The sequence below is a fragment of the Tursiops truncatus genome, chromosome 2 (assembly GCF_011762595.2).
Source record: "Tursiops truncatus isolate mTurTru1 chromosome 2, mTurTru1.mat.Y, whole genome shotgun sequence".
NCBI lineage: Eukaryota > Metazoa > Chordata > Mammalia > Artiodactyla > Delphinidae > Tursiops > Tursiops truncatus.
In genome coordinates, this window is record NC_047035.1 from 124,789,124 (window position 1) to 124,801,863 (window position 12,740).

General features: G+C 45.9%; 2 protein-coding genes across 8 annotated transcripts in view; both read right to left on the bottom strand.

The window, feature by feature from the left end:
• The window catches only part of LRRK1 (leucine rich repeat kinase 1), a 121,140-nt gene extending 115,694 nt beyond the window's left edge, over window positions 1-5,446 (bottom strand). For 6 of the 7 annotated variants that reach the window (XR_012330245.1, XM_073801333.1, XM_033852063.2 and 3 more), the window contains exons 1-2: window positions 5,072-5,210; window positions 212-462 (exon numbers count right to left, since the gene is read on the bottom strand). Coding sequence is in view for 6 of the 7 variants with exons in the window: in XM_073801333.1 (XP_073657434.1) it covers window positions 212-311 (100 nt within the window). In the remaining variant the exon portion in view is untranslated. Of the gene's footprint in view, window positions 1-211; window positions 463-5,071; window positions 5,211-5,351 lie in introns of those variants that run through there. The other variant, XM_033852062.2, reaches the window with a different exon arrangement.
• A 3,401-nt stretch (window positions 5,447-8,847) lies between these two features.
• ALDH1A3 (aldehyde dehydrogenase 1 family member A3) overlaps window positions 8,848-12,740 on the bottom strand; it is a 36,585-nt gene continuing 32,692 nt past the window's right edge. The window contains exon 13 of the mRNA XM_019945941.3: window positions 8,848-10,714. Within this exon, the coding sequence (XP_019801500.1) occupies window positions 10,642-10,714 (73 nt within the window). The 3' untranslated portion in view covers window positions 8,848-10,641. The remainder of the gene's footprint in view (window positions 10,715-12,740) is intronic.

The following is a 12,740-nucleotide window of genomic DNA, read 5'->3' on the forward strand; positions in this document are numbered from 1 at the left end:
TGATTCTTAAGATCCACATAAATCTTAAGTCCACATAAATTTTGTCCCATGGCTCCTTCAATGTTTAGAATTTAAGTGAGAATCCCATGATATGTTTTATATTGAAAAACCATACAATTCATCAAATAATTGGCAATTTATATCCTTTGGTTGAGAACCCATTGTTCGTACGTAGAACATGCAAAGCAGGCTTGGCCAGCCCTGCCCTTACCGCTGTTATGGGTCTCCATGGCGTGTCCTGGACACACGGCTGACCCTTCTGGCCCCACACACCAGTACATGCTGGGTGGTCGCCGAGACATTCCAACCATCAAGCCTCGAGGTGGCCGCTCTCCCCAGTCAGTTCCCGCAGTGGTCACAGCAGCCGCAGCTCCCTGAGGGGTGGACTAAGTCATGGCTTATAGTCCAGGGTGGACCAAGTCACAGACACAGCGTCATGGCTGAGTGGAAAGCTGTCTCGTCCTAGTGGTGAAAAAACATCAAGTCAGAAAGCTTTTCTTAACTGTCAAGTCACTTCCTGCACCCAAGCACATACTTATTTATAAGGTCACGTAAATACGCATTGGTGCTCCCCTTCCCCCTTTTTGCAACACTTCTCTTAACATTCCATCTATCCAGTCACACCCGGTCAGATGGTGGCAATGAAAAGACAGAGCTCCCCCACCCCACCTCACAGCTGGGCTCCAATCTGCCCAGCTTCTCCAATCTGCCTGAGAAGAGTCCGGATACTCCAAACAACTGTAGAACACCTACTGGTAAAGGGCGCAATCACTGCTCCATCTACACATATTCATAGTCACCGGCACGGCACGGTGACACCAAGACAACCAAATGAGGCTCCTTCCTTGCAGGGCTCATGCTCCAGTTGGGGTGGGGCAGACACACACGTACACAAAACAAGGCTTCCCTTTGCCCAGGACAGACTCTCCTGGAAGCCCAGAGGTGGGCACGTAATGACAAAGAGGTAATCACACAGCAATCTCAAAGAGAAGGGTCTGGAAGGCACTGGTACCGGTTATGAACCCAAGTCAGTTTGAGCCCTGGGAGATAACAGAAAGGGGCTCCCTACATTCTACCTGCCCCCACCACCCCAGGGGATCTTTGGCAATGTCTGGAGGCATTTTTGGTCGTCACCTCTGGGGGTGGGGGTGCTTAAAGGCATTTAGCAGGTAGCAGCCAGGAACACTGCTGAACATCCTACAGTACACAGGACAGCCGCTCACAGCCGAGAATTATCCAGAGAAACTGAGTTAGATTAAGACACATCTCCTAAGACTAAGGAGACTGTGATGAGGCAAGTCACTGCTCTCACATGCTGGGCTCCCACTGACCTTGGGTCCCTGACACAAGGACACAGGCTGCTATGCTGATTAAATGACCAGAAGCACCTTGAGGGTGAGATCCAGGCTCAACTAGGCAGGGCCCGGGGTGAAACGCACGATGGGAAGGGATGACCATATGAAATGCATGTGTCTCTCCCAGCATTCATGTGGAGTCTATAGTATAGACATAAAAAGTATGGTGTAATTAGCAGCTGTTCTCTGAGATAGACAACTCTGAATTAGAGGGTGATAGTGTAGTCCAAAAAGAAAATTAAGGTCATGTAAATGATGCCTAAGACAACATCATCTATTAAAAACAGACATGCACCCAGGCAACTTTTCCCAGTTGCTGTGAGATTTCCAGCAAGGTCAAGTTTCTGCAGATACTTTCTACAATAGGACTGGAGGTGGTTCTTACTTGCAATAATAGTGGGAGGACTGGGAAGCCAGCAGGGTCTCCCACCTGCCCTCTGATTAACAAGCTCAGAAGGGGACTTCCTTGGTGGTCCAGTGGTTAAGACTCCTCATTTCCAATGCAGGGGGCATGGGTTCAATTCCTGGTTGGGGAACTAAGACCCCACATGCTACACAGAAAAAAACCCCCAAAAAACACAAGCTCAGAAAATCAATGCTGGAGGGCAGACCCACTGTCTCCCCAGTGAGCAGGTTCTAGAAGGTACCCTGAACAGGGTGGGCACTGAGTAAGCTCCGGAACAAGGCTGTGAGAGCACCGGAACTTTCTCATCTTAGAGCCTGGAAATCAGGCCCCTGGCCCAGGTGGTCTGTACTCTTATAGGCAAGGGGAGGTGGGGCTGGGAAAGCCCTGAACCAGAGGTCTTGCCCTTTGTGAGCCTGCACCTTTCCGAACTAAAGAGCAAAAGGTTTAGAGAAACCACACTTGGGAAAATCCAGGTTTGAAGTTTGGGAGCCTGAAAAGTCCAAGAAGGAGGGAAGGAATGATCAATCTGGACACTATTTAGGAGACAATCAAAGCTTTTGCAAAACCTGGAAAATCAACTTGAGAGGGGACAGGGAGAAGTAGCAAAACAGAATCTCCATTTTAAAATAAAGGCTCCAAATCACACAGCAACATTCAGAAACGAAGGCGCACAGTTGTTATCTGCTTTCAAACGCCTCTCGATATCAGCTACAAATTATACCCAACAACACCTAAAAAATCCAAATGCTAGTAGATGTTCCTTCTGAAAACAGAAGTGTCTTACCATATATGTTTTTAAGTTAAAAAAAAAATCTTAAGAATATTTTAGGCCAACCTTCACCCAGCCATTTTGTTCCCCTTTTCATTTTCAGTTTCCTTTTGAAAATCATTTTACCAATGGAGGATTTTGCCACTGGAACAGTTTTTCAGTTATAATTTGTATTTTGGCTTAGACTCTAAGGTAGAAGTTTTAAGATGAAGTAACTCAAGTTTTGCTCAATCTTTGCCCTCTAAAGGATCTTTGCTTCTTCCTGCTTCTTTTGGGTTCCGATCAATGCAACAAATAATGGTTGCAAGTTACATGTTTTCTTTACATTATAGTATATATATCCTAAAGAGGGTTTCAGGAAGTGTCCTGCAATAGTAATTATTTTAATAATTTTTAAAACCTCACCATTGATGGAAAAGAAAAAAAGGAACCTGATATTCCTTCTACAAATGTTTTTATTGGGACCTTTCCATGGGGAGTGAGCTTCATGAGTTCATGAAACTTACAGCTGGTGGGGAGGACACAGTTAAGTAAGTAAACTTCCTGACATGGAAGAAACATCCTGAACCTGCTCAGTTGTCTTTTCAGGAGGCTTGGAAAGGGCTGCCACTGCCAAAGAGCTGGAAGACACTTGCAAATGAAATGTGTTAGAAATGTTCTTATCATCCAGCTCTTTTTTGAAAAGGCTGGTCGAGCTGGTTGGCGCATGGTCTTTGCACTATTGGCATCCCTTGACCAATATTGGTTTGCCTACAAAACGTGTTTAATGCATTTGTGGACATCAAAATATTACAGAGCTACAAACTGGAGAAATGTGTAGTTCTCAATCCCAGATGAGAACAGAAGCCCTTCATGAGTCTAAAGCCACAAATAAGTTAAGGCTGTCCATTCACCACTCAGTCTCTATATCTGCATGCATTTGGTGCCTCCTGGACAACTCTGGGAGTAAAGATGAAACAGTGAGCAAGGTAGGCACATAGGAAGAGTCTCTGACACCTGGAGTGCCAGTAGAGACTTCCAGGTAAGTTAAAGGAGTAATTAAACAGATAAAGTAGGAACACAGACAGTGGCAACCCAAAGGACATAGAGAGAGGGATGTGAGAGTGAGGCTGGGTTTGGCGAGGGTGGCTGGGTGGGTGTGTGTGGGGGGCAATGGCCAGGTGGTCTGAGATGGCAGAGGCCAGATCAATTGGGGGATATGCAGGGAAGGAGTTCTTCTGGATTTCATGCCAAGCACAAGAAGAAGCTATTGAAGGGTTCCAAGCAGAGGACAGACACTCTCTAATTTACCTTTTTTCAAAAAATAAATTACTCTGGCTGCCAAACAGAGAATCGGGGGGTGGGGCACGGGAAGTACTGCAATTGTACAGGAAAGAGAAGCTAGTACCTTGCACTAGGCAGGGTGGTGAGAAAGAAGGGAATGGATCTGGACATATGTGAGAAGTAGACCCAACAGGGCTTGCTAACAACTGAATTCAAGGGACGAGGGAATGGGATGGAAGACAACTCCCACGTTTTTTATCTGAGCATCTGCGTTTACTACGGGCCACTCCCTGAGGTGTGGAAGCCTGGGGGAGGGAGAGGTTTGGCAGATCCCCAAATCTCCTGTAGGGACACATTAGGTGTGAGGTTTGTATGTTTTTAACTTAAGTTTTTATTCTTCCAGGACATAAACAAAGATAAGTCAGACCACAAAAGGAGTTGAATGTTAAACATTTTTCAAAATCTTGTATATTCTAGTTGCCCCTTTAATGCCCCAGGAATTTGAATACAATGGGCGTGAGTAGCAAACTCTCAAAACAGTGCATTTGGTGAGAGGCTCGCTAAAAACAAAACTGCACGCTCCTGTTTTTCTACTTCTCTGATCCTTGCAGGGGGATGTGCTTGTGGGAGAAAAACTTCATGGCCTCAGAACGTGAAGGAGCAGGGTGGACCGACCGCAGAGATCCCTATACTCCGCCGTTACCATCTCCCTCCGAACCCAGCCTTCCGCGGCCACCCCCGACCGCACTCATCTGCGCCCCCGCCTTGGAAGGTCGGCCGCAGAGACCACCAAGGAGATGGCGGGTTTTATCCGGACCCTCGGGCGAGAAGCGTGCACCGGGCTTTCCGAAGAGGGCGAAGGCGCTCGGCCGTCTTGCATTGCCAGGCCGTGCCGGCAGACAGCCTCCCGGGCAGTGCCTCTCCGACACCCACACACTCAGACTCACACTCCCGCACACACGCGCGCTCGCACGGCCCGCTCCAACTTGAAGCAAGGGGTTTTCTCCCAAGGCGGAGGAAATGTGTAGACGTCCTGGTGTATTTTCCTTTTGTTGCTTGGTGTCTGCTCCCCCCGCCCCGGTGCCGTCCCGCGAGGCCTCGGGTTCCTCGCCTCGGCCCACACACCCGGCACCCCGCGAGCGCGGCGGGATGCGGCGGGGCCGTGAGCCCGGGATCGCCCCGCGCCCCGGGCCTGGACTGCAGGGCCCAGGGCTCCACGCGGGGTCGCAGCAGGAGGCGGCGGGTCCACGACGGGGCGCGGGCCGGGTCAGCACTTACCTGCGGCGACTGCGGGCAGGGCCGCGGGCGCCTGGGACGCGGGGCTGCGCGCGGACCGGGAGGACAGCGGCGGATCGGGGCCGGGCAGCCCCTCTGCCCTCCGCCCCTGCGCCTCGGGCCGCGCGCTGGGGCCGGGCCGGGCCAGACGCACTTCCTCAATCCTGAGGAGGGCGGGCGGCGGGCGGCGCGAAGAGCGAGCGGGGCGAGGGTCAGCCGCTGAGAGGCCTCCCCACAATGGGCACGAGGAGTCCCTGCGGCCGCCAGCCTCAGTTTCCCTCACCGTAAACCCCGGGTGATCACACTCATTGCTCCCGCCCGGGTGACCACAGGGCCCGCGGGAGACCTTCTAGCGCGAGGTCTCCTCCAAGTTTGGGTACCCTGCTCTCCACGCGGGGCAGGAGCAGCGGTGAGATTGGTTGGTTTTCGGCTCAACCCAGCTTTCCCTGCCCCTCTGTTCCGCTCAGCAGCAAGATTCGCTGATGAACTTCTGACTAGTATATGTGGGTCGTAGATTCTGGCAGTAAATATTAAAAAGACGGGAATTTTCATTTGTGTACACCTCTTTATAGAGCAGACTAGAAATATGTAATTTTAAAGCTTTAATAGTTTGCAAACTATTCCAGTTTGGTGGAAGGTGGAACCCCTTCCACCACATGAATTTACTACTTTAATTATGGATATATACAAAGATGTCACTGGTGAATCATTTTAAATTGTCTGGGTTTTTTTTGGTGGGTGGTGTGGTAGATAAACATGAGGGAGTGTAGACAATTTATTATGTTTCAACCTAATATAAGTATGTTACCACCATTGAGGCCATTATCCAAACGCAGATCATAAAGATGCACGTCCATGCTTGCAGGCAGGCATCGGATTCGGCTCCACGTGCCCACCGGGGAAAGAGAAACATGCTTGGAAAAAAGCGGATGGTTCTGCACCCTGGCAGGACCCGCACCCCAGGCTCCTCCTATGTAATGTTATGACTGGAACATTCTCAAGGAACAGAGACAAATTGCCACCACTGCTATTTCACAAAAGCCGGGCAGCTGCAGCTCCACCCCCACCCCCACCTCCACCTATGACCTTGCAGACAATCCAGGCAGTGACCACTTGGACAAGCTCCTTGGGCCCCTGTTTGCCGAGGTGGCCACGGGGCAGCTTAGCTTTGCTCCCTAGAGGCTGCCCCTCCAGCTCTCCTAGACCAGACGCCCTTCCAAAAGGGTGGGTGCAGTTTTGCAATCCTGCCCTCACCACTGCGGTTCTAATTCCAGTATGCAAAAGGAGGCAGTATCATTGCTACCGAAAAGTCCCTAATAAATTGCAGGGCGTGGCGTCCACGGTTCTGGGTGAGCCAGGCGATGGCGGTGAGGCTCCCCCTGCAAGGCGCGCGGCTCTGCCATCTAGCGATACCGTGAGGAAGCGCACGCCCAGTGCGCCGACCAGGGAGCTGACATAGCCCACGGGGATGGGGGCAATTCAATTTCCCTCTTATTTTATTTATTTATTTATTTATTTATTTATTTATTTATTTATTTATTTATTTATTTATTTATTTATTTATTTAAACATCTTTATTGGAGTATAGCTGCTTTACAATGATGTGTTAGTTTCTGCTTTATAACAGTGAATCAGCTGTACATATACATATATCCCCATATCTCCTCCCTCTTGCGTCTCCCTCCCACCCTCCCTATCCCACCCCTCTAGGTGGTCACAAAGCACCGAGCTGATCCCCCTGTGCTATGCGGCTGCTTTCCACTAGCTATCTATTTTACATTTGGTAGTATATATAAGTCCATGCCACTCTCTCATTTCATCCCAGCTTACCCGTCCCCTCCCCATGTCCTCAAGTCCATTCCTACGTCTACGTCTTTATTCCTGTCCTGCCCCTAGGTTCTTCAGAACCAATTTTTCCCCCTTAGATTCCATATATATGTGTTAGCATACGGTGTTTGTTTTTCTCCTTCTGACTTACTTCACAGTGTATGACAGACTCTAGGTCCATCCACCTCACTACAAATCACTCAATTTTGTTTCTTTTTATGGCTGAGTAATATTCCATTGTATATATGTGCCACATCTTCTTTATCCATTCATCTGTTGATGGACACTTAGGTTGTTTCCATGTCCTGGCTATTGTAAATAGTGCTGCAATGAACATTGTGGTACATGACTCTTTTTGAATTATGGTTTTCTCAGGGCAATTTCCTTTTTTTTTTTTTTTTTATGTATGCGGGCCTCTCACTGCTGTGGCCTCTCCCGTTGTGGAGCACAGGCTCCGGATGTGCAGGCTCAGCGGCCATGGCTCACGGGCCCAGCAGCTCCGCGGCATGTGGGATCTTCCCAGACCGGGGCATGAAACCGTGTCCCCTGCATCAGACTCTCAACCACTGCGCCACCAGGGAAGCCCCAATTTCCCTTTTAAATGAGCTTGGGAATTGGCTTGGAAGTGTCTCCACTGTAGAAAATAGCCAGGACACTTGTCACATGGGTGGCCTGTTTTGAGCTGGTTGTATCCCAGCATTTAACTCTATCCATTGGCATGTGTTACAGGTTTGCATGAGGTGACTGCTACAGGTCAGTTAAGATTTCTTTCTGCTTCTTGACCCCCGCTGACCAGCATCTCATGTTGAATAGGCTCCTCCTAAGGTGGGGTCAGTTGGAAGCTACCTCCCTGACCTGCCCTTTCTGCTTTCTGAAGGTATAGTGATTGACTGACCCCTCAGTTCTTCACCTCCCTTCAGCTGGGTATTCTGTTTCCTCAGACATTTCTCCTTGGACACTTAAAAAATGTCCCTAATTATCCACCTTCAAGCTCAAGTCAGCCACATGCTAGGAGCAAGAACATTAAAAGGGCTTGGTCCACCATCAGGAGAAGCTAGGGCATTCCAAAGGGTCCACTTTTAGAGAATGTGCCAACCTACTGTGCCCCACCCCGACAGGCACACAAGGGCAGGTGTGTACACACACACATGTACACACACCACAGCCAGTATATGTCCTCAGAATGGTTACCTTCATGGTAAAACTTCATGGTAAACCAAATGAAGGTAATGCCATTTTCCTTGAATTTTCTGCTCACATTTTGATTGGGAAATGGGAGGTTTCTAAATGCATTAAAGCATACACAAGTGCATATATTAAAAGGGATCTGATCCAAGCCTCCCTTAAATTTTCTCTGAAAGGGTGGAGCTTTACCTCTACATGGCCAAAATGATATGGACTCTCAACACGAGAGGCATGGTTGAACTTGGTGGACCTAACCAAGTACAGGAATGTTCTCGATCCAACTTCAGTGTCAGCATATGACTTGGTGATTGAGGCTTACTGGTTTGAAGCCTTAGAAACTTTAGGTAAATTAAACCCAGACACCGAGATCCTCGTGGAGAAGTGGCAAAAATGGATGCTTGTGCACACAGTTGCAAGATACAGTGTCTTCCCTAAATCCCCGTGCAATCTTCCCCACCATTTCCCACACTCACATCTCTTCATCACTTTATGATAAAAAGGGACTGAGTCAGCTCAGATGACAGCTTCAACTTCACCAACTAAGATGCAGAGCCTCTGAGGCCAAGCTTGCTGCCTGGTCCACCCCCAAAACCATAGAAGTGAGTTTCACACTCAAGCTAAGAGTGGGACTTGATGGATTGAGCAAATGTAATTTTGTCCTTAAGTGATTGATACCACTTTATTACAAGCCATTTTGTACCAAAGTTCTAAGAAAAAGGTCAGCCTCAGAATGAAAAGGGGTCTGATCTTTAAATGAAAAAACATAATTTTCTCAAATATCTGATTTTATTTTATAGTTGTTGCATTGTTGAACACAATCTGCAGTTAGGGTCAGAATTCCCAGGCCAGTAGATTTTTTAAACCATACCACAGGAGTAAACCTTAACAGAAGTGAAATCTAATACTATATAGATAAATACAGTATATTACAGAAGGTTAAATACATCACCTCTGTTTACTTACAACTATAAAAAGATACATTATACCAATTATAAATAATGTAGCATTTCATATTAAAGGCATTATTGTACAATGAAAGAATAAGAACCCTCTAATGTATTATTATCAAGGTTAGTGTTTATAGTTACTTGAGAAAAATCCTGAAAATTCAGTGTATGAAGTCAAATCCTGATTTAACAAGTGACTGATAGTCTAAGTGATGTGTTAACTGATTGAGAGAAGGTGAATTGCATAGTGCATATTTCCACCAAGAATGATAACCTCACTTCACCTAAGACTTTCTCTATACATACACTGGTTTTGACACTGACCTCCATTTTATTACTACCGCCCCAATTTAATTCTCAAACATAACTTAATTCTCAAACATAAGCACCGTTAGAAAAGTACTAGTTAGTAATAGTAAAAGTATCTGAATAACACAATTTCAGTTTGGTTTTGTGTTTTTAAAGCTATATGGGAACACTTTCAGTTTTCCAAGTTAAAACTTGGAATTGCACATCCTTTGGATACACAGAGGAAAAGAAAAATTCACAACCTGTTATTGCTGTGCTCAGGCCACTGTAGTAGCAGACCCAGTTCCTCCATGAAGTCCAGATGTTATTTGTTAATCAATCACTAATTAATATCAAAGTAGGACTTTGAAAAACCAGGGCTGTATTATAACAGCAGTCTTTTCAGTTGTGTATGTCTTACTAAAGTGTTGATACCCCAACTGGAGAAAAGGAAAACTACATAGGCAAGTGGTAGAAATGCATAATTGGGAAAAGCAAATTATGGCTCTAATTTGTAAAATGTGGGACTTAATGATCCTAGGATTTGCTATACTGTTGTAGTGTTAGAGCACTGGGTCTTTAGCAGCGATGGTGACACTAGTGACATTTCCTGCCTAAGAAAGTGCCTTGGTTAAGGTAGACAATGACATAGCATTAGATAAGCTCTTTGGGCTGTTGATTTGGTCACATTCCAAAGGCAGTATTGGTTTTAAGCTGAGTTCCATTGTCAATGTCAACATACAGTCCTTGAAGACCATTCACATCCAAGGCCTTCAGGACCCTTCCATGGTACGTGCTTCCCCAAAGCTCCCCACATCTGATACTCCCAACCTTGTTTTTAACTTTTTTTTAAACTTACTGCTATTCCTTCCCACTGAATGGTAGGAGGGGCTTGTTCTGTGGGCAGGTAACACTGAGGAACCCGCAGGTACAGAGCCCTGTTTGCAGAACACGCAGGGATTTTTTTTTTCCAAATTCTTACTGAAGTCAGAGTCAACAAAGCATTTTTAAGCTACTGCTCGATACTTCAAATACCACTTCCTGTTGACAACACCCTGAGCCTCCTCACTGTCCCCGGGATCTGGTGGAAAGTGGAAAACAGAAATGGCCACTAGTCCCATCCCCAAGCAGGACTACAATTTCACACACAACATTTTGGTCAATAAAACAGGAGTGTGAGAGGAAAATAAAAATCGTTCAAATCCAGTAGATTTAAAGTCTCCAGAAGAAAGCATCCCAGGAAGGTCAGAATGTAGGTTTCTCTTCAGCAAGTTAGATCTGCCACATTCAGCTGTCAGATGTTTGAGGAAGGAGCCTGCCTTTCCTTCAGGGGTCCTTGTCGTCGAGTTTGATGGTGACAGTTTTCACTTCTGTGTATTCAGCCAGCGCATATTCACCTCTGTGATCACAGAAAAGAGGGAGATATAACATGGGCAGGCACTTAGCCATTCTGTGTGAACCGAGTTCTAATGCTTCACAGGCTAGTACTCTGTTGGGCAGTCTGGAGTCTGTGCAAAGGCCAGAATGTGAGGACTTAATAGAGTCTAAGGACTGTAAGACCATTAGTAAGTTTAAGTACCTGGATATGTAACTGAAGGTTAAATGTCAAGTTTTGTGTGTGTGTGATGCTTCTGAAATATTCAGAAGGACTAAGGGTTTGCCTTCAAAGGATGAAGGGGATTTAAAACAAAGTGGTAAATCCCTGGGTGGAGCTGCTTGAAGAGACAGAAGAGGCAGAGGCCCGAAGCTATTGACCGGGTATGTGGCCAGAGCATCCATGTTGGGCAGGGACATAGAGGACCTGGAGCTGGGGACCAGCTGTAAGAAGAGTGAGGCCAGTATGGAGCGGCAAGGGGCGCGGACGTTAGCAGAGGGGACATGAGGAAGTCCGCAGCCTTTGAGTCCATGTTTCTGGTATACATCCTTTCCTTAAGTCTTGCAGAGCCCAGTGACCCATCTCAGGCATCATGAGTCATCCTTAGGGCAGATCCCCTTCCCAGAACCGAGAGGTGGCTTTGGATCGATTTAAAAGCCTCTACAAGACTTGCTCTGCCATTATGTAAATAAGAATGTGCACCTGTTTAGGAAAAGAGGTGGCCATGGAGGCTCTGTAGCTAGAAACACTCGAGACAGAATCCCATCTCATCCCTTAGACCAGAGCTTCTCAAAGTGTGGCCCCCAGACCAGCAGCACCAGCCTCACCTCAGAACTTGCTCGAAATGCAGAGACTCAGGTCCCCCAGACCTACTGTGGTAGGCAGAATAATGCCCCCCCTCAAGGCGTTCACATCCTAATTCTCTGAACCTTTGAAAATATTAGGTTATATGACAAAGGGGAATTAGGGTTGCAGATGGAATTAAAATTGCTAATTAGCTGACTCATGTCAGATATTTATCCTTCAGAACCGTGAGATAATACATTAATGTTGTTTAAGCCACTAATTTTGTGGTTATTTATTGTAGCAGCAATAGAAAATTAATACTCCTACTGAACCTAGGGGTGGGGCCCAGAAATCTGTGCCTTAACAGCCAGGGGATTCACAAGCCATGGGATTCTGAGGTAGCTCAAGCTGGATAACTACTGGCTTGGATCTATGCAGTTAAGGCAAGTTTTTTTGCCTTCCCTGAGCCTCAATATCATCATCTGTAAAATTGGAATACCATCACCTCCCTACAGTTATAATGATTAGAGTTGATTCAAATAGAGCAAATTTACCTACTATGTGCTAGGTAAAAAGTAAATGGTAGAAAGTAATATTATTATTTTATTGTTAATATGTCATTGAGTTCTTTGGTAGTGTCCTAAAACAAAGTTCAAGAATGATACATGACAATGGGTGAATTATTTTGTAATTTTTTCTAAACATAACAAAATATAAAAGCCATATACAGAATGCTAAATTCAACTTTTGCAGAGCAGAAAACTCCATTAAAAAACCCAAAGGCAAATTATAAACTAGAAAAAAATTACATTTACAACACTGTGTGAGAAACGTAGTGCTGTTTTCCTTAATACACAAAAAGCTCTTACAAACCAATTTAAAAAAACAAATGGAAAAATCAACAAACGACATGAATAGTCAGTTTGCAGAAGAAAAATAAAGATTACCAATAAGTGTTAATAAGGTGCTCAACCCCTTACAATTAAAGGAATGCTAACCAAAAGAGTGGGAGCCCATTTTTCATTTGCTGGATTACCCAATTTTGGGAATTTATTCTGAGAACAATTCCCCACAAGTGCATAAAGATTTATGCGCAAGGAAGAACATCAGCATGGTCTGTAGCAGCAAAACCCCTTGGAAATAACTCAAAAGTCCATCATAGGAGACCACCAATAAAAAGAAGGTTAGGATATCCAAAACCCATTCTTAAGAGCAAAAAGTATTTTCCTCCCAAGTCATTTGAAAACAGAAAAAAACCACATGT